This window comes from Fusarium subglutinans (genome assembly GCF_013396075.1).
Source record: "Fusarium subglutinans strain NRRL 66333 chromosome Unknown NRRL66333_c0000096, whole genome shotgun sequence".
Taxonomy (NCBI): domain Eukaryota; kingdom Fungi; phylum Ascomycota; class Sordariomycetes; order Hypocreales; family Nectriaceae; genus Fusarium; species Fusarium subglutinans.
The window spans coordinates 1-27,875 of NW_023502159.1; the positions used below are offsets into that span (position 1 = coordinate 1).

The following is a 27,875-nucleotide window of genomic DNA, read 5'->3' on the forward strand; positions in this document are numbered from 1 at the left end:
AAACTTCATAGTTTATCAAGCTGGTCATGACTTACCTCCATATCTTCAAGGGAGTCCTGCTGGCCGATGCAGCGAAGAATGTTCTTTTTGCTCGTTTCCTGCAGCTCGCCGGCGAGGAGAATTTCGTCGAGAATATAGTATGCCTTGGTGAAAGAGAAGATGATGTCGAGCTCGCAAACGTTGCCGTAGTACTTGTCCATCTGCTCGACGTATCGGTGGATAATTTCGAGGGTGATCAGCTCGTTATCTTCGGAAGAGCACCCGGCGATGAAGAAGAGTGATGCATATCGGCGATAGACAATCTTTGTATCTACGTTGATGGTTAGCTCTATGTCATCAAAACAAAGGGGCTAGGAAACTGACCCTTATATTCTAGAAAGTTGCACATGCGCGTTCTTCGAGCGAGCACAAGCTGAGATACATCCTTGACGATCTTGGCCTTATCCTTGGGGGAGAGTGTTGTGAACCATTTGGCAAGACGCTGTCATGACTAGTCAGCGCTGTTGAAGCTGCGCATGTGAGTAACCAAGACATACCACTTTGCCCTGACGGGATAGGAGAATGAGATATCTATAGTTGGCTCTCGGTCAGCAGGCGAAATGAGTTGGTATACCACGGAGAAGCATACTGAATGGCCATGATGGTATATCGAGCCTGCTTGGAGGCGTGCAGATAAAAGGCAGGGAGAGGTTTCGAAAGATGACGGAGGAAGCAATTTTGGCTTCAAGGTGGACACGGAAGCAATTTTGGCGGGTTGGTGACGAGTTGGCTCAGGCCGACAAGCCCAATGATGAAGTGAGGTGAGGTGGTCCAGGCTCCAGCCAATCCGCCTAACCCCCTCTCAGCGGGTCACTTCAGTGGGTGGCTACACTGAGTTGCTATATCGATGGGACGGGAAGAGAGCGCCAGGCGCCATCTACCTAAGGTTAATACAGATACCTAGGCAAGCTAAAAAGTTAGGGCGAGTTACCTGTCTGAAGTAGCTGAAGTTATTCGATTCTGTCTCTAATAAAGAAATTACCAAGTAACTGACCCGGAATCCAGTACATCATTCTGCACATTACAAATAGTCCATATACCTCAGTGCCGATATGCCTTACTGTACCTACCTATAGTAGGTACCTCAGGTAAGGTAGGCACATACTTAAACCCCACGTACACAGAAGATGATAAACGAATCTCAGACCTTATACATAGGTACTCTAGTACCGTGAAACAAATGGTAACGGGCCCTGTCATCAATTAGCCATCTCACTTATCAAGCACGCGACTATGCGGTCCTACTGTGTCAGGTCCCAAACTTTTCATGGCCATTCAGAGCCAGCCTCCCACTCACTTCTATCCCGTAACAATGATTCGATAATTGCAGCCATGACGAACATAAGTACAGTAGAATCATGACACAAACCTCAAACTTCGCTTATGATTAATAACTGCGACCTCAAATAATTAGACATTACTAAGCTATCTGCTTTACCCCACGTATTTCAGCAGTGGGCGCGCCTTGAGATAGACTAGGTAAGGTAGGTACTTGGTCTGCAGATTTAATACTGGTGTGTCCGAGTTTACGCCTCGAAGACCCCGACAGCGAAAATTTCCCTCTTGTCTACTAAAAGTCTCTCCTCGAACCATTCTCTTCTCATTTGTTTGCTGGGGCTATATCTCTCGTATTTCAATCATCTCACGTAGTTTCACCATGACAAGACTTATTCTATCTACTGCGTATGTATCTATCTCACTTCTCTGCAGTTTTAATGGATGCTTACAAAACCCCTCTCGACAGCAATGTCATGTTGGCAGGCCCCTCCATTATCCGCAAACCCGGCAATAACAGATCCAACCTCGAACTCGTCAATTCCTTGCGTGACAACATCGCTGAAGCTCAGCGCGATTATGCGATCGATGCGCAAGAAACAAACGGCTTCACAAACGGCGACATGCCCAAAGGCAAGCACACAGCCGTCGACCTCTGGACTGAACAAGAAGGCGATGCGCTATACGTTCCTCGCATTAATTGGAACGCTGCGGGCCTCCAAGAGGAACCCAGTCAATATGAGATCACTGTCAAGTTTTTTGTTCTCTCGGGTATGCCAGTAGCTGCTCGGGAACAACATGTCAAAGAGGCTCTGGACTTGGTCCGGAGAGAACTCGGCATTCAAACCATCGACCTCTTGATTGTATCTTTTCCTGGCATTTCGTTCGAAGGAAACTGCGAATGGGAGGCGGACAAGACCAATGCTCAACAGGGCAACCTTGAAGAGGAGCTTGCGACCTGGAAGGTATTCGAGGGCCTGCACAAGCAAGGTCTCGTGAAGCGTCTTGCTGTGGCCGAGTTTGGTAGCGAGAAACTTGGCGCTTTCATTAAGCGTGCGAGTGTCCGGCCCGTCATCGACCAGATCAACTTGCGAAACTGCTGCGATGTCCCACCTCCACTGAAAAAGCTAGCGGAGGAAGAAGGCGTGGAATTGCATGTTCACAACGACTGCATCGATATTCTTCCGCACGGCACTCTTCGAGAACTCCTTAGCCATGAGCCGAAGGGCGCAGGTCTCCTTGCTGATCCCGGTAATAGCGGTGCGGGTTTGACTGGAGAAATTGTCCCGGAATGGGTAGTACGATACACGGCATTCGTACAGGATCGAGGCGTCATAGAGAATAAGGGATATTTCGCTGGAGCGGAGCTGGTGGCACCATAGTTGGACAAATTCCTTGACGGTCGGGAAAGAGAGGAAAGACAAAGAAAGAGAAGAAGGAAGAGATGATGAACCATTGGGTTGCTGGCATCTTGGATCTCCAAGCCACATAAGATGGAATGTAGTGGCATCATTTGTCCATTTTTTTTTTCTTTTTTTTTTTTTTTTTCACAGCGAGCATCAGATACACGGAGTTTAGACACTATGGTAGGGAAATTGGCTGCAAGACGGCTTTTCTGTTTTTCTTTTTGTTTACCCAAGCATGCTTCGTTTGCGGCCTCTCATCCGCACGTCTTCTAGCTTCTTGAGAACAATTTTGGCCTGTTTGAAGGTCTGGCCATAGGCTTCGAGCACCTCCGGAAAGAGGCACTCTGCTCTTGGATGTGTACTACCAAATGCTCTCTCTAGAACGTAGAGATCCACTGCCCGGTCTTCGTCTGATATACTTCCACTGGCCAGACCCAGATCGATAATAACCAATTCTCCGTGTAAAGAATTGCCATCTTGGGGGTTAGCTGGGGGTTGCAACATCATGTTGCTGGTGGTCAAGTCACCATGGACGATGCCGATCTTGTGCATGTTGCCAATAGCAGTACCGATCCTTCGCATGAGGTCCTTCAGCTCAGCATCGCTCTCTATGCCTTCAGTTCTATTTCCGAGCCGCTCATTGATGCTCTTTCGAACAGGACCGCCGGATATCCATTCCAGCATCAACCACCCAGCAGATTCATCCACAGCATACACAGCTGGTACACGGACCCCATCGCGGCGACACTTTGCAAGAATACGAGCTTCTGAAAGGATCCGGTGTTTCGTGAGCCGCTGATCAAGAATCGGGTGACGCCAGGGCTTAGGAGGGCGATACTTGAGGGCGCAGGGAATATCGGGCAATAGGTAAGTGGTTTTGTAGAGGCGACCCTCGGCGCCTTGAGTGATGAGGATTGGCGGGGTCGACGCGGGGTATTCGAGGATCTTTGGGAGGGGAAACTGGTGCGCTTGCGGCGCGGGGTCAGCCGTCACCGTCGCTGTAGTCGTCGCCATGAGCAGGTTTATTGTTGAGGGTTCTTGGGAGCAGGAAGGGGTGCAATAGAGAATACAGAAACAGGCGATACCCGTGGAGAAAGATCCGATGATTGTGATAAGCTGCAAGACTGGCGCAGGTACAGGGCATCGATGAAGTCAGTGGGATGTCAGAACCTTGCCTAAGGGACAAGGGAGAGGAGAGAAGAGGATAATTCCATTGGCACCACTTGGCTCACGCGTTCAACGGCCCGCGAACTTTTTACTGGGTGCCAACCTGACAGCGGCTAAAGCCTTCAGTACCTAACGAATCAAGTTTATTCCGACTTATGACAACAACGCTAACCCAGCCAACTTCTCTTCACCCCTCCATGATTTTGAATCACCAGGGGATGCGTTGTCCATATACGAAGTACCTAGCCATGGAATGTATTACTGCACTAGATGTCTTTCATAACTTTCACCTCAACAAACTAATGTCTTTCAGCTCTCTTTCTCCTCAAGCCCTAGACTTGATCCACCAAGGTACTACCCTTCTCCTAACCCTAATTCCAGACCTCGATATCCATGCTTTTATGGGCTTGGGCGCTCTGAGGATCCAAGACACTACTCAAATAAGCCTAGCATAGTGTCCTGCAAGAATTGGTCACATCCAACCGATGGTGATACTCAACCTGCAGATGAACCCACTCGGAATGCAATCCATCCGCCAATGCAAGGTGAAAACCCGCTGGACGGTTCGGCAACGCAGCATTAGTCTTTGGACACTGCCAATCTTGAGCAGGCTTGAGGTGCATCCTCTTAAAGTATGGCATTAACAAGTTGTGATGGCTACGTATCGTTTTTGAGTACGTTTTGTGTAAACCACCATCAGTCAGCATCACCAGATGCCGTACTGACCGTTTCTTCCGCCCGGCACTTCCGCGAACCTCATCATCACGGTACCTCACGCTTACCCATTCTTATGGGCCTTGCAAAGTAGTATCAGTCAGACAACTACAACTACAACGCCATCAAGTCGCGCATCGCATCCCACTAGACTGGCCATGACCATGTGATGACTGACTGACTTAAATACCCTGCCCTGTCTCTATTGGCTATCGTTAGTTGCAGATGCACCTGCAGGGGGGGCTCTTCTCGATCCCCAGCCATCTGCACCAAGTGGTCCAGCACGAATATGGAAGCTCGGCTTGTGTACGGAGTGTATGAGCCTAGAAATTAGGTGCCTCTGTTAGTTAATTAGAGCGCACACAAACGCGCGGGTTCTCTTTGATAGGTTAAGATACTGTACTTGTACTGGACAGCATGATTGTTGGGGTTGTTGAATTTGACTGCGCTTGCGCTTGTTCCTCCCGTCGTCATCGCTCATGTCCCTTGCCTTTCACCTGCATATTGTGTGCGCCTCTTCCCCTTCTCTCCCCTTTCTCTCCCACAAACACACAACTCCCCAAGGACCATGCGCGATAGCTTCGCCCTCCGCCTCGACTCGCCATATAGACGCTTTGCTCAACCATGGCCGAGTTCAATCTCCTCCAGTGGACTATCATCCTCATTCTGATCGCTGTCATTCTGTCCCTCATCGTCCTCGCACAGATCATCTCCTCTTACACGGCCGCGTACCAAGCGGCGCCGCTCGAAATTGCAGCATTTCTTGACACTGCCGACTTTTCCGTCCAGGAGAACGAGAGCTATGATCGTGACGTCGCAAAGGTGCAGCGCCTTGATGATAAGATACGTTTGACACGGCTCCTAAGGGAGATTCAGAAGACGGGCGATGATTTGCGTGAGGATATCAATAGTGTGGTGATCGAGGAGGACACCACCAAGTTAAAGACTTCCGCCAGGCTGTTGTGGGCGTCGAAGCGATCGAGGTTAGAGGACCGGGTTCGCAGACTCGACATGCTACGCATGCGCTTCCTTGTCGTTTATATGGGCGTCGTCGCATCACAAACAAGCACCACTACTCGTGAGAAACCCTCTGTGCCGCCGCCGCCTTCGCCGCCTCTACCTACGGCAAGGGATCTGGAAAAGCCATCGGTTTTTAAAACGCCAACCCGCCCTGCTCTTCCTAGGGGCTTAATGGAGGGTATCATCAACCGTCCTCCCTTGCGCAGTTTGACTACCCAGGCTCTCGTTAACCACCCAGAGCCAATACCAAAACCTAGCCGTAAGGGCTGGGCGGGAGTTGTTCAGGAACTACAAACATCGCCTAAAATGCATCAACGTCATGCTTCTATTGAGCGCGCAATGTCAAGGTCATATTCCAAGTCTCCATGATCTTGAAGCATCGGTTTGGTCCTAGACTTCATGGTTTTCTTTTCATTTTGGTTTCTGGTTACAGCGACACGGCATAACACTTACAGGCTGTCAAGTGCGACGATGCAGCATGGACATTACACAATCCTCATTACACGGCGTTCTTAGTGCGACCAGGTGGCCGCCAACATATTTACAAAACAGCATAGCCCAGCATGACAGTGGACACTCACCACGACCACAGGAGGCATGGTTGAATGAGAAACGATTAACGACGGGTTGGTTTGGCGGGGATGGGGCCTTGGGGGCTTTGTTTATGAGGAGTTTGGTTCTTTAGTTTCACTTCACTTCACTTCTGTAGATGGGATGATACCCCTTTCCACGGCCTTAAGTCGTGGTATTCCCTTAGTACTGTTGTTTTTGTCTTATTCTAACACTTTGTTTGTTCTGTGTCTTATGAATCACTATTCATAATCAAGACATGCTTCTTCTTTTTTTTTTTTAATTTGCTGCTGCTTCTGGAAATTGGCAGGACACAATTGTCTATCAATGACCAGAGATAGCTTCGGGGCCGGTACCATTTCTCTCCCCGACTGTAGCATTGTTAGTTCTACTTAGACAGGAGATGAATTTATGATGTTTGCTTACCGTCAAGTGCCACCAAGAAACGGCTTACACAGTTGTAGCATGCAACCTGTTGGTGTCAGGATAAGTTTGATGACTACAGAGGGCCAAGGGACTGTCTTACCGTGGCTGTGATTTCGACAATTTCTTGTTCGTTGAAATACTCGCGCAGACGATCAAAGGTCTCATCCTTGACTTGAACGTTCCTCGTCATCTCATCCGTGTACAACAGCACAGCCCATTGCTTCTCTGACAGCTCAGCAGGCCGCTCACCAAGTTCCTCTCCCTTGATAGCCTCAAGTCCAGCCTCAGACACACCACCCTTGACAGCTAGCGGCGCATGGTGTTTCCATTCGTACCAGGCCTTGTTGCACACCGAAATACGTGAAATTGCAAGCTCCCGAATGTCGTCGCTTAGAGAGGTCTTGGTACGAACAGCGCCGAGGAATGAGTTCCAGCCGTCAGCAACGTGAGGGGAGTGGAGAAGAGCCAAATCCAGAGATTGGAGAGGTCGAGGGGCGCGGCGCTCTTCTATGCGCTTTACAATGGCGGCATGCTCCTCAGACTTGGTCTCGGGAGGGTTGGATACATACGGAACCCGCATGATGGCAGATAGTATTGTCTAAGTCGATGTGAAATAAGAGTGTTTAGAGAGGATGTTACCACAGGGAAACTGTGTGTTTTATAAGTTACAGAGTAGATGAGGTTGAGAAAACAGGTTGTGAGAAGATATTCGCGTTTGGTTATATGTTCACCCGGGCATACGCGGGGTCGGGTTTGAATCGCAACTCCCGACTCCACTTCCCGAAAACCGGCGCCGACACACGGAGGTTAATTCCGGCATTTGGCGTTTGATGTTTCTAGATTGTGCGGGTGTGAAAAGCAGCAAGTCTGAAAACTACCGGAAAGAATACAATGAAGTTTTCCGAGCCACAATCAAGTCTTTTCAGGTTGGATATAAGGATTGGAGTATAAGTCGTCGTCGCTATTTCAACCAATTCGTTCCGCGGTCTCAATCACGGCGCATTCATGGTAGAAAAGCGGCTCCTCTCAACCTCGGATACTGAGTGAGCTCTAAATCTAAGTGAGACCGTGAATTGAATTTCCAGAGCTCTAGCACTGTGCTCGGACCTCAATGTGTTGCTGATGAGTATCTAGAGTGAGCTGATGGTAGAACAAAAAGGAAACGTGTATGCTCTATGCTTGTTCTCGAATACCCTCGATCTTCTTCACTCATGTTATCGAAGACGATATATGAGAAGCGTGAGCAAATATAGTAGTCAGTTATTACTGGCCTAAATAAAATACAGCATTGACAATACTCCACTACTCACTAGATCTCAGGTGAGAAGAGGCGTTACGAGACACTGGCTGCGTTGAAGTTAGAGACTATATTTAAAGAGATTAACTTACACATCTGTGGCGCATTCTGGATTAGCAGGAGAAAGTGAACCACAAATGCCGACGTCTTTAGAAAGGTTCGTGTTCATCGTCAGGACAGGAACCAGCATCTCAAGATCCCTCCCTGACTATTGCTAGACTTGGTTGCTCCACCAACTCAACTCCGTTTTAGCAATCTTTCATCTCTCGAAACTTGCACTCTTTTCGCGTGCGAAGAGGGGCAAACTCATAAGAGGTTTTAAGAAAGACTGGGGAAACCTGAAGAAAGCTCGGGCTGTTAATGGCTTGGAGTATTGCCCTGCCACGGTTAATTCATCAGGCTTTACGCAGTACTAGGAAGCTTGCATCATCAGTCACCCAAGGAACGCGTTGCGGGACATCACGTGACAGGGAGCTCCAGCTTGGATCATTAACGCGACCTCACTTTTTCTCGCGTCGTCGAAACCTCCCGTCATCAGCTCTTTGTTCCTTTAGCTTTCCCCCGTCACTCTAGATCACGATTCCATCAGAAACGATGGCCGAGATCAAGATTGACAGCAAGCTCTTCCAGGAGCGCATCTCCCACTTTGTCACTGCCTGGAAGAATGACCTGCGCTCCAAGGATGGCCTGTTCAACGGTGCTCAGTCCCTCATTGTAATGATGGGCAAGGTTGAAGAGATCCCCGAATTCCACAAGAACAATGCGATTCACGTATGCGATCCCACGACGACTCGAAACGAATACGAGATGCATGTACTAACAATATCTTAGTTCTGGCTTCTTGGATACGAGTTTCCGACGACCCTTATGTTATTCACCTTGGACACGTTGTACATCCTCACAACAGCCAAGAAAGGTGCGACCGCATTTTTGCCTGCGCGAAATGACTCATGCTAAATCCATTCTAGCCAAGCATCTAGAACAGTTGAAAGGGGGTCGATTCCCAATCGAAGTCCTTGTGCGAGGCAAGGATGCCGCCGAAAACGAGAAACTCTTCGTTAAGCTTGCCGACAAGATTAAGGAGGCAGGAGTAAGTCGCTTGAAGATTGATTGTCGTTCAGTCCTAACAAATTCCTTTCAGAATAAGGTTGGCACCATTGCCAAAGACACCTCCCGAGGACCCTTCGTCGATGAGTGGAAGAAGCTCTTCAACGATCAATGCAAGGATGTGACCCAGGTCGACATATCCGCCGCCCTTTCTACCTACGCCTTTGCCGTAAAGGACGAGAGCGAACTCCGAGCCATGCGAACCGCCTCCAAGGCTTGTGTTGCCTTGATGACCCCCTACTTCCTCGACGAAATGTCCAACATCCTCGATGCTGAAAAGAAAGTCAAACACTCCGCACTCGCCGACAAGGTTGACAAGAAGCTCGACGACAACCAATTCTGGAAGACAGTCGAGTTGCCTAGCAAGGGCAAACTTCCCTCGGACCTCGATCCCGCTCAGCTGGACTGGATTCTGGGACCTTCGATCCAGAGTGGTGGCAAGTACGATCTTCGATTTGCCGGTGAACCCAACGACGAAAACCTCCACGCGAACATCATCATTGCCGCCATGGGGCTTCGATACAAGTCATACTGTTCTACCATCGCCCGAACTTACCTCGTCGACCCCAACAAGTCTCAGGAGAGCAACTATAAGCTCCTTACTCTCATCCACAACACTATCATCAAGGAGATTCGTGACGGTATGACAGCGAAGGAGGTTTATGGTAGGGCCATCAGCATTATAAAGAGCAAGAAGCCAGATATGGAGAAGCATTTTCTAAAGAACGTTGGTTGGGGTATTGGATTAGAGAACAAGGATCCTACTTTGATCCTTAACGCCAAGAACCAGCGGGTTCTGAAGGACGGTATGACTCTTATTATCAATACTGGATTCCAAGACATCGAGAACCCGTCCCCCCAGGACAAGAACAGCAAGATCTATGCGCTCGTCCTGACCGACACCATTCGAGTCACCTCGGCAGAGCCCGTGGTATTCACAGCTGAGGCCCCAACAAGCGCCGATGCCAACTCGTTCTTCTTCAAGGATGATGAAGAAGCAGAGCCTGCCCCTAAGAAGGAGAAGAAGGACTCGCGAGTTGGCGCCGTTGCGACCAAGAACATCACAAGCACAAGACTTCGCTCAGAACGCACAACCCAAGTCGCTAACGACGACCTTGAGAAGAAGCGACGGGAGCATCAGAAGGAACTTGCAGCGAGAAAGCAAAGGGAGGGTCTCGCCAGATTTTCAGAATCCACGAGTGGCCAGAACGGTGGTGAGGTCAAGAAGTTCAAGCGTTTCGAGTCTTACAAGAGAGACAATCAGTTTCCCAGCAAGATCAAGAACCTCGAGGTTGTTGTCGATATCAAGAACAACACAGTCGTTTTGCCCATTATGGGCCGCCCTGTTCCTTTCCACATCAACACTATCAAAAACGCGAGTAAAAGCGACGAGGGTGATTGGGCATTCTTGCGTATCAATTTCCTTTCCCCTGGTCAGGGCGTAGGCCGAAAGGATGACCAGCCCTTTGAGGATGCATCGGCGCACTTTGTTCGAAGTTTGACCTTTAGATCGTCTGATGGTGAGAGATACAATGAAATAGCGACTCAGATCTCCAACATGAAGCGCGATGTGGTCAAGAAGGAGCAGGAAAAGAAGGACATGGAGGATGTCGTCGAGCAGGACAAACTCGTCGAGATAAGGAGTAAGTCAAAGCTGGACCTGTTTCCGGATCAGTCGATACTAACCAATACCCAGACCGACGACCAGCTGTGCTGGACAATGTCTATATCCGCCCAGCGATGGAAGGCAAGCGAGTACCAGGTAAGGTCGAGATTCATCAGAATGGTATTCGATATATCTCACCGCTCAACGCACAACACCGAGTGGACATACTATTTTCAAACGTCAAACACCTGTTTTTCCAACCTTGTCAGCACGAGTTGATTGTTATCATTCATATTCATCTCAAGGACCCGATCATTGTTGGCAACAAGAAGAAGACAAAGGATGTTCAGTTCTACCGAGAAGCCACAGACATTCAGTTCGATGAGACGGGTAACCGCAAGCGGAAGTACCGTTATGGTGACGAGGATGAGTTCGAGGCAGAACAAGAGGAACGACGTCGCAGAGCCGAGTTGGATCGACTATTCCAAGGCTTTGCTCAGAAGATTGCCGAGGCTGGTCGCAACGAAGGTATCGAGGTCGACATGCCCGTTCGTGATCTTGGCTTTCATGGTGTGCCATTCCGAAGCAATGTCTTTGTGCAACCTACCACGGACTGCCTCATTCAGGTTGTCGAGCCTCCTTTTATGGTCATCACCATTGAAGAAGTCGAGATTGCCCACCTGGAACGTGTTCAGTTCGGCCTGAAGAACTTTGACATGGTCTTTGTCTTCAAGGATTTTACACGACCCCCTTACCACGTCAACACCATCCCCGTCGAGTTCCTCGACCAGGTTAAGGAATGGCTCGACTCCTCCGATATCGCCTACACAGAAGGCCCTCTTAACCTCAACTGGCCAACTATTATGAAGACGGTCACTGCAGACACGCACCAGTTCTTTGCTGATGGTGGTTGGTCTTTCCTGCAAGCTGACTCTGACGATGATGATGGCGAGGGTGAGTCTGAGCAAGAATCGGCCTTTGAGATGGACGAGGACGAATTCGATGAGGAGTCTGAATCCAGTGACGAAGGATCCGATTTCGGCAGCAATGCAAGCGATGACGACGAAGATGCAGAGCTCGACAGTGACGAAGAGGGTGAGGATTGGGATGAGCTCGAGCGCAAGGCCAAGAAGCGCGATCGCGAGAGTGCCATGGAGGATGAAGACCGAGGAGGCAAGAAGAAGCGAAAGCGCTAAACGGTGACATAATAATGAATGGGCTTCGGGGTGAGAAGATGATATTTCTGGGCGTGAACTTAGGATGAGGAGACGCTGGTTGGTTGGTTGCTTCACCATTTGTACTAAAAACATACAATTTTCCTACTTGGTTTTTAACTTTAGCTACAGGTCCTCGAGTCCCTTCAAGGGGATATGGAGGCTTCGGATCATCATACCTCAAATAGCTGGTCTGGTGGTGAGAATCTTTTTTATATTTCCTTTCGCTCATCGATATCGATATCGGTCAGGACGGGTCAAGGGCAGCTGTATCAGTCACAATAAGATAATTCATGATTTGAAGCGATTTTGCATTGTAATTTTTTTGGTGTCGTAGGATTGTTGTTCTGTGACAACCCACACCTCAGGCAGCATAGCATCCAATCTATTGTGCTTATAAACGTCAGATCTTGTGACTGAACTCGAGAGTATATAGATAATTCAATTCATTCTATCCTTATTCCCGAGTCGCAACGCGCCCAAACTCCCTATCCATATAAAGACAAGTACGAAGCAAACACAATTCTTGCTCTTCCTCCTTCCCCTTTCCTTATATTTTCTTGTTCAAAAGGACAGGTACCTGATGGGTGAAGAGGCACACGAGGCCAACATAGCTAGCACACGTGTAAGAGACCAATGTTTGATGACATAAGTCTCCCGAAACCAAAAGTAAAGCAACAGTTGGAGACCGCAAAAATGAGTAGTCGTACAGAAACACAGCAAGACGTATAATGGAGAAACGTGACAAGCAAATATGATCAAAAGCACTCTCTCAGAACGACATCTACCAGCCTTTGAGTACTGAATAACTCATATCCTTGATGGTGAACGTGACCTAGGACGGTGCAGATCAGGGAGTGGCTAGGGGGCCACCTGATGCACTGGGCGGTAATCTGAAAGACGAGGGAGATGGGCTTGTAGGAGCTGCGAGAAGAGCGCGCGAATCGTCGCGAGCTGTCTAAGCTTCGCCAGGACGGAGATCGCGACCCGAAGCGGCGGCAGTGCTAGGGCCAGACTTTGCACCAGGGGCGTTGTTCCACGAGAGATAAGTGTGATCTCCAAGTTTTCTATCATGGATTTAGCATAAGGTCCACGACTGTCAGAGTAGGGGACAAACCTGGGGCGGATGAGATGAGTAACTGTAAACACGGTGCCGAGAACAATACAAACACCGCCGACAACAACGTAGGCAATACCGAGGAAAGGATTGCGTCCTCCAATAACGGTTCGAGTAGAAATGATGATGGACTTGGTGCCCTTGTACTTGATAGTAGGGAAGCCTATATTGAGGTTAGATATGCTTGTTCGCCATGAGAAAACAATGGCTTACGGTAGTCAATCACCAGATCATAGGTCCCAGACCACATAGCCTGAGTGTTGTTGCGCTGGTACAGTTTGCTGAAAGTAGGAAGACCAGCAGTCCGCATCCAGACCTGGAAAGCCTCCCATTCCTTGAGGTTAGGAGGAGGCGTGTCCTCAGTGTATCCGTTGGGGTAGCGATCGTGCCAGTTGGGAGGGGGGATGATGTCAGTGTAGTTGTACGAGGTTTTGCCGTAGAGGTCCTTGTCGCTATCCCACGAGATCCCCGTGTTGTTTTGCATAAGGTACACCCACGTATCATTGCTACTAGCCTTGGGAGGATTCGAGAGCACAGGGCTGGAGAAGGTATCGTTGAACATGGAGTTGGCAATAAGTCCGCAGGGATAGTAAGGCTTGTTGCCCTCACCATACAGAGGAGTGCAGTCCGAGTTATGAATGTCGCTGTAAGAGCGCTTGTGGCCCTTGAGCTGGTCGGTATCGAAGGAGAGGACATATCGACGATGGTTCTGGTAGAAGTTGGTAAGGTGGTAGTAGAAGAGAACAGGCGGGCCCATTTCCTCTGGAATGGTGAACTTGAGATGGCATCGAGGGTTCGTGACGTTGACACCGTTTTCGAGCGTGACGTTGACGTTGGTCTGCTTGGCCCATTGCGCATTCACTGAAGTGTTCGAACTCTTGAAAGCGGTGCTGACAGCACTGCTTGGCATACCCCTGAAACCGCCGCCGCCGTTCGTGAGGTTGGGGGCTTTTTCAATGCAATCGGTGTAGTCGAGTCGGATTTCTTGGACCTGGGATTGCGCATTAGAATTGGGTTTGGCGGGTATAGTCTAGCGAGACGAGTCAAGGGTGTTGTACCTGAGCGCTCGCGTATAGAAGAGCACCGCCGATGGGAGCGAATATAATGCCGATGGCGAAGAAGAGAGGCAGGACAGTCTTGGGTGTGAGGATGGGCCTGTCGCAAGGTATCAGCATCGAGGGGGCGATTGAGTAAATGGGATGAGGGTAGGATAGGTAGTTATAACATACTGCCAGGCCTTTAGACGCTGTTGTCGAAAGGCAGTATCTACGAGGCATTAATCAATATGAATTCTCTCCCGCATCGCGCGCATCCCTGAGGCACACTCACTCGCAGGGCGACGGCTCTTCTTCTTGTCCGGCTGCTTCGGGCCATCATTCGAATCGATGGAATCAGTGTGGTCGATGCCACGGGGCTGCTCGTCGGCCATTGTATCGTCGTCAGAATCTACGAATGGTCTGTAATTACTCCTGCGCGATGTGAGGGTATTTTTATCGATGGAGGGAGTCGATATGTGAAGGGGGGAAAAGATGCGACTTATGGATGAAGCTGACGGGGATAGGATGGTTGGTTGGAACGGTCGCGCTGTGGCTCGTGAAGCCTTACGTGTAGGTAGGTGCCCTGTGTGCTGAAGAGGTACGTACCTCTACCTAGCTCCTGAGGTCCATGGTTTGCCCGTCTCCTTCGAATTCCTGTCACATCCTAGGTACTAAGGCTTCACTATTGTAGGACAACGGAGTTGAGCTTAAAATGACTTTAAAGCAGGCAGGCCCTGAAATAAATATGGGCTTTTATCCAATTTTTTATGTTCCTACCAGAAGTTGAACTTTCTGTGTCTGCAAGTCCATGATTAAAATGTACCTTTCCTAAATAACACCTCTAGTGGCTTATGCGCTACGGCGGAGTGGGCAGTGCTTCCGGACCCCGTTGGCTAGGAGTCTTTGGGGTAAAAGACCCCTGAAATATTCTCTATCATTAGTAACATAGCCAAGTATTACTTAAATAGCTATTAGATAGATATTTTTATAAGTAAAGATTTATATATATTTAGTATTAGGTTAATACTGTTTAATAATAAACTAATTATTACTATATTTATATTATTTAATAAGAAAAAAAAGAAGAAAAAAAGAAATATTAACTCCAGGTCTAATACTCTGTAATCAAAAAGAACACCGACGCAGGCCTGATTCGAACAGACGCCTCCGAAGAGAATAGATTTCTAGTCTATCGCATTAGACCACTCTGCCACTGCGCCTTCCTGGGTAGAAACTCTACATTACTTTGGCGTCCAAGTCTCTTACTAGTGGTTGATACCTATTATAGTAGCCATAGGCCTCTGGCGGAAATGAAGAAAGAATCAAGTAGCTTTCCCAACTTTACCACTGTCCTCTAGTGGTCTCAACATATCACAGGAAGTAGATGCACCGAGTCATGCAATGTGTCAAGTGACGAATTTCTGTTCTTCCTTCGCCACAGTATTATGCGCATATATATAAGTACATCAGTAACATCAGTATGTATATACGCCTCTTCTTTCTTCTCTCCTCTGTCCCCTCTTTTCCTCGTATGCATCCTTTGGATTCCACTGCCAGTATCCGCAAACATGTGCAAATGATAACTATGATAGGTCAAAACGTGTACGCCTATATACGTGCGCGCCGATCAACTGTATGTGATGGCAAAAACCAGAAATACGATCAAAATAGAGTATAGAGAGCTCGCGATGCTCGTCAACGTGCGTGACAAGTAACCCGAACAAGCCAAAAGACATCGGAGCGGTTCTTTTCCTGATCCGCTTCCCCCTTGAAAATTGTGATAAGAAAAATGTTCAAACTCCAGAAAAGACAATTCCTCCCGCTAGACTTTTGCAACGTGAAACAAATATGTAAGGGATGTATGTCGGTTGAAATGGTGTATGGGGATCTTTGTCCCTTTAGTACAGATATGTCTGTCTTCGGGACGAGTCACTCTTCGCTCGTGTTCCTAGCTGTGGCTTCTGTACGTGCACAGCAAATCAGGGGTAAAGCGCTCATCCATGCTTCTCTCGTGGTGCGCCGTTCTCGCCCTCCTTACGTGGCTGAATGGCATTACCATTCGTCCTAGCCTTCGGTTTCAGCGAAGAAGAGCGCTTCTCGTCTTCCGGCTCCTCTGGGATTGTTGCAAACTTCTTCAGCACTTGTTTGAGGGCCGGCCGTCGGATAGGTTTGGCGAGAAACTCGTCCATGCCCGAGTCAATGCATTCTTTCACATTACTCTCCTCTGAGAAGGCTGTCAAAGCAACGATGGGGGATGTGTAGCCCATCTCACGGATAAGTCGAGTACTTTGCAGCCCATCAAGGTTGGGCATTTGGACGTCCATGAAAATCACGTCGAATGCCTGGTTCTTCTCCATCGTTGCTTTCACCAGGTCGTAGGCCTCTTGGCCGTCCTTCGCAATAGTCACATCGTAAACGTCCTCGAGTTTCAGCATGCGGCTGACGACTTCGATGTTGGTTGAATTATCATCGGCAACTAGAACGCGTAGCCTGCCTTGGCCACCCTTACTGGCAATGGCACGATCAATCTCTGCCATCCTTTGTTCTGCACTCTTGATAGATGGAGGGTCAGCAGCAAAGTATGGCTGGCTTAAGCCGACCAATCGAGGCTGTGGGTTGAGAGCACCAGCTGACTTGGTTTCAGCTGCAGGCTTCGGGGTACCAGGAGCAACACGCTGTGGCTCTATGTCGCTAACATCTACGCTCGCTGGGCGGGATTTCACACTGCTCGATGCAGTGCTAGAAGTTCTGGATCTAACTATTAGTAACTTTGTAGCAAGTTCGCTGGTGCACACTTACCGATCCTTCACGTATTTTAGCGGAATCTGCATAGTGAAGGTTGTGCCGACACCCAGAGTGCTACGCAGGCTGATTGAACCGCCCATGAGGCCTGCTAGCTGGTGACAGATACTCAATCCTAGTCCAGTGCCACCGAATTTCTTGCTCAGACCCAGGTCTCCTTGGACAAAAGGCTCAAAAACCTTTTGCTGCATATGCTCAGGTATGCCGGGGCCAGTATCCTGTACCTCAAACTCAAACACATACGACCTGGCGCCTGGTGGAGGAGGCGTAGGGGATCGCTCCCGGACCAGGACATGAGGAGTTGCCTTTGGGTCCATAGGGTTGATGGACAAGGCAGTTCCTCCGCCCTTGAACTTCGGGATCGAGTTTCGATTTCCTGAGCCTCCCGAGTTTGCTGAGCTGGCGCTTCCACGTTGTCGAGGACGCCCAGTTCGTGAGTTATTCCGCGAGTTCTTCGATATTGACGATGTACGGCTTTCATTCTCAGCAACGGTTTCTGCCTCTCCAAGACACTTGATGCGGACTGAGACGCTGCCATTGTGAGGCGTGAACTTCAAACTGTTGCTCACCAAGTTTATGATGACCTGAAGTATTCGGTGTTGATCGCCCCATAGACACATGTCTTTTAATCTTCCAGTTCCATAGGGGCCAAGTGCTGGTAATCTTGTCTCCCCATTTGTTCTGTCTGGACTTGTGCTGATTTCGATATTGTCGGAGCTGATGAACTCTACCGAGAAATTGATCTTTCCTTCTCGAACCTGCTTGTCGAAAATGGTCAAAATCTGTGATCGGATATCGGCCAGTCGGAATTCCCTCAGTTCAAGGTTGAGCTGCTGGCCGATCTGGTTCTTGGAGAAACTCAGCAAGTCCTCCAAGAGATGAAGCAGCAAGTCGCCCGATTTGTAGAGTGTCTTCAAGGATTGCTTAATCCTAACGATGTCGTTCTCTTCCATGCATACGGCACACATGCCAAGAATGCCATTCAGGGGCGTCTTCAGTTCGTGGGAAATATTGGCAATGAAAAGCGTCTTGCTCTCATTGGCCGCCTCCGCTGCCTTCTTGCTCTCCTCCAGCTCCCTTGTTCGCTCTGCCACCTTGACCTCAAGGGAAAGGTATTGTTTTACTAATTCATCACTCATATCGTTGAAGGTTCGTGTCAGTTCAGTTAGCTCATCCGTAACGAAGTGCTTCCGGTCATCGACTTTTGCAGGGATTTTGAACATTCGGCGGGCAATATCTCGGCTTGAACTCGGCGCATTCGACTTTCCCTGCATTTTTCGAATAAATTTCGCTATTGGTCCTCGTTTTTTCGATCGTCGTGATTGTCCTCCAGAACTTGGGATCTCCTCTCCGAACTCGGAATCCGAATCGATGAATGAGTCTTCGTATCCAGGGGGATTGACTGATTTTTCTGTGGCCGCTTTGAGCTTTCGGATAGGCAACACACTCAGGTGAGCACATGGGATGACCAGCAAGGCTATCAAGCCGACAGTACCGAACACGGTTCCAAGCAGGATGTTCCGCAAAGTGTTGATCGGCTTGTAGGCTTCTGATCTGGCTTTCTCGACGATGACAGTCCAGTTTGCCAGAGGAGTTTGCGTTCGAGCAAATCCAACAGCGACACGGTCGTTTTGCTCGTTGTGTGTGTTAAGGAGAGCGCTGGCGTTATTGACAGTATCATAATGTTTTGTGAACGAATCGAACGCTGCTGGGTAATACTTGACAGGAAATGCTCTGTTACCAGTCTCGCTGACAAACTGATGAACATCATGACGATCCTTCTGTCCTTCCGGATTCTTAGGAGGAAGGACAAATTTGACCATCACATTACCAAATTCGTCACGGTTGGGAGTGTATGTCGCATTGCTGGCGGGTTGAGTTTTGTTAAACCGATTTGACCGATCAGTAGGGCCAATGAGTAAGACGGTACCCGTCTTTCCCAATCCTTCACGAGAATCCTGAACCGCGGTGAGTGACTCGGCAAGCGTAACCACTGTCATGTAGCCAAGGATGAAAGTATCGTTGTTGTCCCGAACAGGAATGGTTACGGAAAGGAGAGCGGCACTCTCATTGAGAACTAGTGGCCCTAGTAACAAGCCACCATCGCGGGCAATCCTAACATCCGGGAATGCTTGGGCTGCAAAAGCTGTTGTGTTATTGCGCTGAGAACTTGGCCGTTCAAGGTTAATATATGTAAGATTAGGGAAGAGGGTCGGTGGGTAGCCCTCATCCGTGTCGCCGAGTCGAATCTCGGAGCCAGTTGGACTACCATAGGGCAGAATGATCTCTGGTGCAGAAAGGGAGGTCACGTTAAGTAAACCGCCATTGGAAGCGCCCGTGTCATTCCTCGAATATAGCCTTACTTGCAACAGACCAGAACTGGTGCTGACAGCAAGTGCGCTCTCAAGATCTTCGCGGGCATCTTCCCAGTTTCGGTCACCAGTATTATAAAAATTTGTGAATGCTGTTTGAACGAGGATTCGAGAAGAAATAGTCATGGCAATGGTCTCAATGAGGCCGAGCTCTGCAGAGATCCGGGATGCCTTGAGGGAAGCCGTGAGCTGCAGACCCTCGCGCTCGATGTCGACTACAAAGCGATTGACATAGATCCATGTTGGAATAGAGACAATGGCGAGGGAGACGAGAACGGCAAGAAGAACGAGGGCTGCAAGCTGCTCACGAATGGCGATCCTCATGGTAGGCAGGCTAGAAGAAGGAATTGGAGGGTCGAGCGCGGCGACGCGGCATCGTCGATTGCGTTGGGACGGTTGAGTGCAAGGCACAGACGAAGGAAGTCGTGCTGAAGAGGTGACTTGAAATTAGAGCCACTTGAAGTTGAGGAGGCTCGCCCCCAGCGCTTTGATCTTGAAAAGTCGGTTCGACGTCAAGGTTCGGGATCGTACTCCGCCTTCGCTGGTGGTCGCTATGGCCGTCGCCTAGAATTAGTCGAGATGCTCGTCGTGGAGGACCTGATGGTTGTGGATCGTTGATCGACAAACACAGCCAAGGGAGGCGAAAGCTGTAGTGGGACTGTGGTGTGCTGACTCGGTCTTCCCGGGGACTGGTAACTAACTGTCTCGACAAAAGGATAGACTAAGGCCTGGAATAAGGTTGGACGGTCCTCCAACAAACGTCGGCTCTATTTGCTGGGTGAGTACTCGATCTTTTGCTGGCTCAGACTGAAAGGAAGGTGAGTCGTGCGAGTGCGTGCGAAAGTCGCAGCTTGTAGCTGTCGGATACACAAAGACAACCCAGGACTGGGGATGTATGTAAGAGCTGGGGGAGATGGATTATGGATGGAGATTGGGGAGGAGAGTGGTGTTGGAAACGGTAGCGATCGGCGGAGTCTCTTGGGGGGATGCGTGGGCACTAAGCTGTCTGGGCCACTAGGCCATTCTGTAGGTACCTAGGCTGAACTGTCGCATGGAGTGGTAAAAGCTTGGTCCCTGGAGGATGCGACGCGTGGAGGGGAGGCTCAATAAACGGCTGTTGTAAGAACTTACATGAATTCGTTGCCACAGCTTAGGTTCTGAGGCAATATTCTTCGAGGACTGGTTAGATCAGGTTCGAATTCTTGGTGTGAATCAACATGGGGTACTTGAGAATGCGGAATTGCCCTGGAGCTGAATGAACAAGCAACCTAACGTTGAGTCAACAATAGGTACGGGTTGTTACCGGACCGAGCGGGTTGCGCAGGATACGCATGTCGAGGTAGACTACAGAGTACTGTACTCCGTACCTACATACAGAAAAATAAGCTACGAGCTGTTGGCCCGTTTCGCGGATTTCTGGCTGGTCTGTTAATGTTGTTAGTGGTCAAGCCACTCAGAAACCTAAACCACAAAGAGACTAATCTCCAGGATCTATATCATGCAATATCAAGGATGTGTACATACATCCATCAGAAGCAGATGGCATTCTCTCTCTTTCTACTTGGGTGCAGTGCAGACTCAGCATCAGCCATCAGGAAGGAATATTGGCAACTGACAACTCTTCCGGATGCATTATTCCCCTTGGCGATAAGTGCTTATTGGACTTTTGGCAAACAAACTCCATACTAGGTTGAGTTCGGCTACGGGTGATGGACATGGAGTCATGGACATGTTAGTTCAAGGAAGTGATCGTCCGCAACCCGGCCGATCGCGTACATTGATCAACAACGAGCAAGGCCCTCTATCCAAAGAATCAACGAAATGCACGGACATGGTCCAGCGCACCGGCTTCAGCCATCAACGGGTGGAATTTGCTGGATGCGACGCGCGACATGGTGATTTCCGCCGCTGGCTGACAGGGCCAGCTGAGAAATGGAGATTTTTCGTTAGTAAATAAGGTTTGCCTGACCAGCCCCAAGTGTAGAGTCTACCTACATAAAGTCAATCTTGCGGAGAAACATGAAGTGTAGTACATAGTATGTAACCTAGAAAGGGCTTGAGGATGCCATCTGTAAGCGAGTTTGGTCGGTCAACGTTGGATCTTATTAAGCATATGCATGTTCCGTCAAAAGAATGTTGCTGTGGGTTCTGTTTGAAACGTCCGATCCACTCATCTCCATGGCAAATTCACTGTCATCAATGGCAAATGTCAAACGGACGGCTAGCAGAGTCGGCCGAACGTGCCTAGAACTGTTGCGAATAGCATAGCGCAAAAAGCAGCCCGACCGGCGCTGTTAGGCTCGTCTTTAGTCAGGGCATTTTTCGGAACTAGTCCCTTGGGAACTAGGTATGTAGTTCACTCTTTGGCCCATCTCAAGATTAAATAGATAAAAAGGAAGAAAAGTTGGCCGCGGACATTACGCCTCTGATAGGCTCTCTACTCCGTCGTTTAATTTCCATGGCAAGCAGAAGCAGAATAAGAAGAGCACCTCAGACCCCGGATAAAAACGAGATAATAGTGGGGTCCCCGGCCAAGCTTTCTTTATTCTTAAGTTACGGAGTACATACGGATACATAGATCTGAGTTTCGAGGCTGGATCGACAGCAACTTTTGCTTGCATGGGACGGACGATCCACTTTGAGAGGCACCTTTAAATGATATGACACGATCCCATAGAGTCCAGACTTTTTGCATAACCCTATCAGAGGTCAAGCCCAGCACCATAAATCTGTGGATAACTTCTCGTGATAAGCACAAGGATCACAATCGTTAGAGACTGCTCCTTGCTATATTATCCATCCATTCCAACGTCAACAGAGGGAAGGGAATGGAATGGAATGCAGCGACGTTGCGTATAACCTACCAGCCAGCTAACTACCTAACTAGGTACGTTTCGCATAGACAGTATGTCGACCGCCTCATTCCAGCAGAGAACCCCCTCAAATAAGCCACCACCTCCCCACTGCCACGCAGCCGAACTGTCATGTCACTCTGCCGTAGCCTAGGTAGCAGGTTAGTAGGTAGGTAGCTCCATCTTCAATTTGCTGATGTTGGTGCTTGATCAGAAGTGCTCCATGCATAATCCCTGGTACCGTACCCAGGACTACGGGTTTCGCGAACGCCCTGTCCATGTTAGAACACTACTTCCAGAGCTTCGTACCACTGGGCATCAAATATATCAGCTGACAGGGAAGGTGAATTTATGAAAGGTTTTCAATCTATTAACTAATATCCATCTCTTCATCAAATGTCAACGAGGCCATCGTCAGTCTGCTTCAGTATCGCTCCATCACCCACTGTCTCCGCTCATCAACTCCCATCTCCTCCAAAATTGCTGTCTCTGCCTTCTTGATATCGATGAATCGCTCAACAACTTCGGGTCCAAGCAGTTCAGTCAGCGCTTCGTCTTCATCCAGCGCTGCAAGCGCCTCTTGTATACTTCTAGGCAATCTCGCACTCATGCTGAGCTCTTCTCTCTCCAACGAAGACAGCACTGCAGGGTCCTTGGCGCAGTCTTTCCAAACCAGCTCTTCCTCGTCAGCAACGCCCTTTGTACCCGCTAATAGGATCGCCGCAAGAGATAAGTAGGGGTTAGCAAGTCCGTCGATGCACTTGATCTCCCAGTGACTACCCTCGATCTTACGTAGTGGCACTTCACGGTTCTGGGTACCCCATGTTACCCAAGTCCCGCCGGCCCAGCAGCCGTCTACAACGCGTTCGTAACTGACCATGCTGCTGTATGTAAACGCCGCAATGGCTCGGAGATGCTTCAAAACGCCTGCATAGAAGGGTTCGTAGACTTGCTTATCCGATCCGATAGGTGACGAGATAGACATGTGCATATGCGCTGCCGTTCCGCATGACATGGCATATGGCTTAGGATGAAGCGTCATGCGGTATCCCTTTGCTGCAGCGCAGCTGCTGATGACTTCTCTGGTGTAGAGCAGAGTATCAACTGCCTCGAGCGCCGATGCCTTGGGCAGAACAAACTCATACTGCCCATTGGCACTTTCGGGGTGCATCAACTCAATATACACACCAGCAGCATCGAGCTGTTCAACGGCATCTTCCAGAACCTCAATCACTACTTCATGGTCCAGAGCCCGAGTGACCGACCACATATGTCCATCGCTATAAAGTGGTTCGAACTTGTTCTTATTGCCGCGGCGGAAAATCACAAGCTCGATCTCGAATCCTAGCGTAAACTCGAGTCCCTGTTCAGCTGCCTGCTTGAGTGTTTTCTTCAGGAGGGTGCGTGTACAGAAAGGCGCTGGTGTCCCGTCCTTTTCTTTGAAGTCGCCCATGACACTAATATGCCCTTTACGAGGACCAATTCGAAGGCTGCTCAGATCGGGGTGCAATCTATACTCTCCTGTTGGTGTGATGCTAGGCACTGGTGAATCTCTCTGGTCGATTCCAAGACCAGCCTTTGTCACTCCGAGTGTAAAGTCTTCGCCGTTTCGCAGCATAGACCAGACGCGGCGCATAGGAATTGCTCTCGCTCGGGACATCGCGATGAAGTCAGTCCAAGTCACCCGCAAGAATCTCGGTTCTTCCTTATTCTTGAGAAATCCGGCCAGCGTCGTAACGTGCGTCTGCTCAGAAGACTCAAGACCTTGACTCGAGTCCGGCGGCAATGGCTTGAACTCTAATTTCAGATCGTATAGCTTGTTGGCGTTGTGGAAGAGAATGTCTTGAACAAACTGAGCTGCCTGTGTCCAGGTCATGTCTCCCTTGTGAACATAATCCGCAAGCACGGTCTGCAGCACCTCCCGGAGCTGATCCACGGCTATGATGTAAGTCTCCGGGAAGTAATGTCCGTCGGTGCTCCAGAGAATCTTTGATACTGGACAGAGTTCTAGGATTTGTCGGACTACACCTTCTTGTCCCTCACGGCTGAGAAAGGGGAACACTTCGCCAATGTCAGCGTAGACATTGCTATAAACGTTCGCCAAGTATCCCATTTCACGAGTGAAAGGGTAGCTGGCATGGAGGAGAACGATTGGCACATCTGGGTATGTTTTGATGAACTCCTGTAGATGTGCGGGCGACGACTTGGATAGTGTGATATCGTTATCTCCAAGACCAGTGTGGAACTGGATAGGTTTCTTGTGCTCATCCTCACTGTTCTGGACCAAGCCCGCCAGGATGTGCAGGAAGTAATCGTTGAGTGGCTCGTGGTCAAGTCTCTCGAATGGTTGGGCACCGTCTTCTTTCCTGGTGTCAAAAATGAGCTGGAACTGCTGCATGATAATCTCGAGATCAGTGACTTGAGTGACAACGAGGCCTGTTCGGTAGCAGATAACAGATTTGAAGCCAACGATTTCCGGGTCATCGAGAGCATCATAGATGGCGTTCATGAAATTCTCTACAGATCCTGAGAATGCCTCTGAAGGGTGTGAAAATTGGCCACAGGCCTTCTCGATACAGCTCGCTGCAACCTCTTCGATTCGAAGGATGCGCTTGTTGGGGCTTCTTGTATAGGCATTGAGCGTGTGGTAAGGCTCAACATCAGCCGGGTCGCCCAGAAGATCATCGACCAAGATATTTTCGATGCCTGACATGCACGTCTTTATCCACTCATGATAGTTTCCCTTTTGCTTTCTGGCGACAGCAGCCTCAACGGCTTCCCAAGTTGTGTCGGTGCCTAGGCGGTTGGCAAGAACCTTTACAGCACGAAGATGTGCCAAACTTGTCTTTGAGTCTTCAATAGCGTCTCCGTTGGCCTCAGTAGCGATGCATAGGAGGGGATGTTTTCTTATAGCACTCAGCTTCAGAAGAGGGTGGGCATGGTGATCAATAATAGGTGTTGTGTGAATGACACGCCAAAGAGCTTCTTCTGTCTCGATTTTTAGGGCCGCCATCTCACTGCCGTTTCTCAGAGATAGGGGGGGAGTGAGAGAGAGATAGAAAGAGATCCGGTACTTGGCGTAGTTTCAAGTCTCTAGGTAGCTGAGTACAGAAGAGTCTTATAAATTGCTCAGTTGAGTGTACTTGGTGTCGTTACAGACAAGTCTATCGTCTGGCAAGTCGGCGGTATGACGTGCTGACCGTTCTTTCTTATACGTTGTCTGTCTACGAGATACACAAATCTCGGAGCTCGGAAGTAAGAGCCTCAGAGTAAGTAATTGAGGTTGAACAGAGCCAAGTCAATGTCGAATGGTATTTGGCGAAATCTGCCACGGTTGACACACGACAGAGTTGCATAACATAACATAATTGGGTATTATTGCATATACCCTGGCATTCCCTTGTCTCATCTACCTCTGATCTGCTGATTCTTTGACGGGGCATTTGGTCTAAGCCAAGCCCAATCAATTTTGACTTTTCACCATGTAACTGATGGCAAAAGAAAAACGTGAGAATCCGAGACTTGCAGATATTCAGGCTCTTCTTACTGGTCCATCTTGCATATGGTGAGATCAGGGTGTGCTGGCAATGGTCAATTCCGGCGCTTATATTGAGCAAAATAATCTTATAACACCAAGGCCTGGAGTTGTCTCACCTTCAAAGCTGGTTTCCTTCAACAAAGAAAAAAAAAAATATCTGCCGATCTTCCATTATCGTTCACGAACGCTGTCACAGGCAAAACCGCGACATTGACGTTGTGTAATGATAAGACATATGACATGGATAACTCACCTTCCAATTTGAGAATGATCTCCTCAAGCATAGAGTTTTAAAGCGGCTGCCGTGGAGAAGCTATTGTGTATTTATGTGTAACGTTAATAAAGTTGGAATCTGTTAGTAATGGCGATGCTCCAGGGTAACTGTGCTGTGGTGATTATACAAGGGAGTCAGCCGCCGGCTCCAGATGAGGTATGTTGTTCAACATCGCATCAATGATACAGTAGCTGATCAGCTATCTCCAGTGTTCAATAGCTTCGTGGGGACTAGCCATGTGGCCAGGCTGATGATAAGAGAAACTGCTGTTCCCAGACAAAACGGCATCCCCAACCACGTCTTCAACCCAACCCCAAACAACGCCCCCATGCTTGTCTCACAAGCGAGAAAACCCAGGATCTCACAGACCGCCAGCAGCCCGAATAGCATCCCGGCCCTCTCCTCCCCTGTCATCCCAACTAACATGGCGCGGCAGAGCGTAGGTAGACCCGAGCCCAGTGCCGACACGGCTAGGCCTGCAATGATGAAGGCTTGCTTTGTTACCATCGACATGCAGAGGCAGCCAGCTAAGAATAGCAACGAACTCGCCCGAGCTAGAATTAAGCATCTACGATGAGTTGAAGACTGTGTGAGTTTGCTCCAGATACATGTGATGGCAGGTAGCAGTATGCATAGTGTGAGAAGTGTGACCAAGCTTCTCAAAGATACAATAAGTATAGAACGGTTGAGAGGCCAGTTGAACTGTATGGGCATTAGGCGAATGGCGATATCAGTCTGCACTGTTGCTAGTGGGATTGTCATGACAGCACCAGGGACAAGCCAGATGAGAGGCCTAGAGAGCATGGACTTGAAAGTGCCCATCACGGATGTTCTCTTGGGAGACTCCAAGCTCAACATGTTCGACTCCATATCATAGTCGTACGGCCCAATGCTTACCTCCTCTCGAGGCTGCTTTAGTTTGAGTGTCTCTGGTGTCAAACTCACCAGGATGATACCGCCTCCAAGTACCAAGCCCAAGGACAAGAATAGTGGCATCCATACTGATGACTGAACCAGCTCTCCTGATAGTACAGGGCCTACGAGCTGAGCAGCAAGTACAGAGGCCACAACCCACTGAAACCATGATGATCTAGGAACCGCCGTAAGCAATTAGTTTATCTGCCCTCTGAATTCAAGCTTGCCTTTTGGATTCGGGTACCGTGTCTGCAATGATAGCAAATACCATGGCCTCGGCAACGCTTCGACCTCCACCAAAGAGAAGTGCGACACCGACACACCAAATTGCTTCGAGTGGAATCATATCTGATTTCCAGCATACAAACATAGCGTATGATTCCGAGAGTATCATGCTGAGGATACTTGCACCTAGTACAGGAAGTCGGCCGATTCGATCTGAGAGAACACCCAAGGGGAACGCAACTAGGGTAGCTACAGTTTTGTCAGTCTTACAAAACAAAAACCCCCAATAAGTACATGTATGAGATGAGATGGAAACGTACCCGAAATGGTGGCGGATATTTGCATCCCCGTCATGATGAAGTTAAGTCGTTGCTGCACCGGCTCATCCCGACATTTCTCTTCTGGAAGAAGCTCAGGGCCATCGATTCGATGGGACTGCTTACATACAACATCTTGCATGAGCTCGATAGATGGTAGGTCGCTGATCGAAAGACCGAGTTGTATGACAAGGAGACAAGCTGAAAGAAAAGGGAGCAGATAGTCCCTCGACATAGTGTATGGGCGAGACCACATTGTTTGTAAGAGAAAGGAATGACTTGACAGTTAATTTACTTGTTTGATGTTAGGAGGATAAGTCCAACATGAAGGAAGAAGAGAAGAGAAGAGAAAAGAAAGAGCTTGCTACGGCTGAGATCTTTGCGGCCATAAACCTATTGTTTGCCTGAGAATCATTTTTCAATAGGCACAATAAGTGTTGCAAGAGCAAACTCGACACCCTTTGCCAGTGACAGGACGTTACAACCGCCACGAAACATCTAGAAATTTGCTTTCAATTTTAAGCACAGACATAATCATCCCAGTTGTTCCCGCTGAAGAATGTCGCATCGGAGCTGAATATCACG

General features: G+C 49.0%; 10 protein-coding genes across 10 annotated transcripts; 3 read left to right on the forward strand and 7 right to left on the reverse strand.

The window, feature by feature from the left end:
• FSUBG_7463 (clathrin coat assembly AP19) lies at positions 1 to 639 on the reverse strand (the record flags this gene model as incomplete). The annotated part of the gene is made up of 4 exons (XM_036685771.1): positions 36 to 310; positions 364 to 481; positions 537 to 570; positions 629 to 639. Coding segments are annotated over 4 exons (438 nt in total), but the record flags the coding sequence as incomplete, so codon positions are not given.
• A 1,057-nt stretch (positions 640 to 1,696) lies between these two features.
• FSUBG_7464 (gamma-glutamylcysteine synthetase light chain) lies at positions 1,697 to 2,696 on the forward strand (the record flags this gene model as incomplete). Its single annotated transcript, XM_036685772.1, has 2 exons — positions 1,697 to 1,722; positions 1,784 to 2,696. The coding sequence occupies 2 exons, from the start codon at positions 1,697 to 1,699 to the stop codon at positions 2,694 to 2,696; spliced, it is 939 nt and encodes a 312-aa protein (XP_036537022.1).
• A 249-nt stretch (positions 2,697 to 2,945) lies between these two features.
• FSUBG_7465 (BUD32 kinase) lies at positions 2,946 to 3,734 on the reverse strand (the record flags this gene model as incomplete). The annotated part of the gene is made up of 1 exon (XM_036685773.1): positions 2,946 to 3,734. The coding sequence occupies one exon, from the start codon at positions 3,732 to 3,734 to the stop codon at positions 2,946 to 2,948; it is 789 nt and encodes a 262-aa protein (XP_036537023.1).
• A 1,491-nt stretch (positions 3,735 to 5,225) lies between these two features.
• Positions 5,226 to 5,990, forward strand: FSUBG_7466 (uncharacterized protein; the record flags this gene model as incomplete). The annotated part of the gene is made up of 1 exon (XM_036685774.1): positions 5,226 to 5,990. The coding sequence occupies one exon, from the start codon at positions 5,226 to 5,228 to the stop codon at positions 5,988 to 5,990; it is 765 nt and encodes a 254-aa protein (XP_036537024.1).
• A 525-nt stretch (positions 5,991 to 6,515) lies between these two features.
• Positions 6,516 to 7,197, reverse strand: FSUBG_7467 (4-carboxymuconolactone decarboxylase family; the record flags this gene model as incomplete). Its single annotated transcript, XM_036685775.1, has 3 exons — positions 6,516 to 6,562; positions 6,618 to 6,663; positions 6,718 to 7,197. 3 exons carry the CDS (start codon positions 7,195 to 7,197, stop codon positions 6,516 to 6,518), a joined length of 573 nt encoding a protein of 190 aa, XP_036537025.1.
• A 1,311-nt stretch (positions 7,198 to 8,508) lies between these two features.
• Positions 8,509 to 11,823, forward strand: FSUBG_7468 (FACT complex subunit SPT16; the record flags this gene model as incomplete). Its single annotated transcript, XM_036685776.1, has 5 exons — positions 8,509 to 8,685; positions 8,746 to 8,830; positions 8,883 to 9,004; positions 9,056 to 10,664; positions 10,718 to 11,823. 5 exons carry the CDS (start codon positions 8,509 to 8,511, stop codon positions 11,821 to 11,823), a joined length of 3,099 nt encoding a protein of 1,032 aa, XP_036537026.1.
• Positions 11,824 to 12,799: 976 nt separating this feature from the next.
• On the reverse strand, positions 12,800 to 14,387 carry FSUBG_7469 (cell division CDC50; the record flags this gene model as incomplete). The annotated part of the gene is made up of 6 exons (XM_036685777.1): positions 12,800 to 12,908; positions 12,959 to 13,121; positions 13,172 to 13,949; positions 14,017 to 14,113; positions 14,188 to 14,224; positions 14,288 to 14,387. The coding sequence occupies 6 exons, from the start codon at positions 14,385 to 14,387 to the stop codon at positions 12,800 to 12,802; spliced, it is 1,284 nt and encodes a 427-aa protein (XP_036537027.1).
• A 1,602-nt stretch (positions 14,388 to 15,989) lies between these two features.
• FSUBG_7470 (osomolarity two-component system sensor histidine kinase SLN1) lies at positions 15,990 to 19,493 on the reverse strand (the record flags this gene model as incomplete). Its single annotated transcript, XM_036685779.1, has 2 exons — positions 15,990 to 16,743; positions 16,795 to 19,493. The coding sequence occupies 2 exons, from the start codon at positions 19,491 to 19,493 to the stop codon at positions 15,990 to 15,992; spliced, it is 3,453 nt and encodes a 1,150-aa protein (XP_036537028.1).
• A 2,952-nt stretch (positions 19,494 to 22,445) lies between these two features.
• Positions 22,446 to 25,034, reverse strand: FSUBG_7471 (fluG; the record flags this gene model as incomplete). Its single annotated transcript, XM_036685780.1, has 1 exon — positions 22,446 to 25,034. The coding sequence occupies one exon, from the start codon at positions 25,032 to 25,034 to the stop codon at positions 22,446 to 22,448; it is 2,589 nt and encodes an 862-aa protein (XP_036537029.1).
• A 1,160-nt stretch (positions 25,035 to 26,194) lies between these two features.
• On the reverse strand, positions 26,195 to 27,546 carry FSUBG_7472 (major facilitator superfamily transporter; the record flags this gene model as incomplete). Its single annotated transcript, XM_036685781.1, has 4 exons — positions 26,195 to 26,401; positions 26,503 to 26,877; positions 26,993 to 27,222; positions 27,294 to 27,546. The coding sequence occupies 4 exons, from the start codon at positions 27,544 to 27,546 to the stop codon at positions 26,195 to 26,197; spliced, it is 1,065 nt and encodes a 354-aa protein (XP_036537030.1).
• Between the last annotated feature and the right edge of the window lie 329 nt (positions 27,547 to 27,875).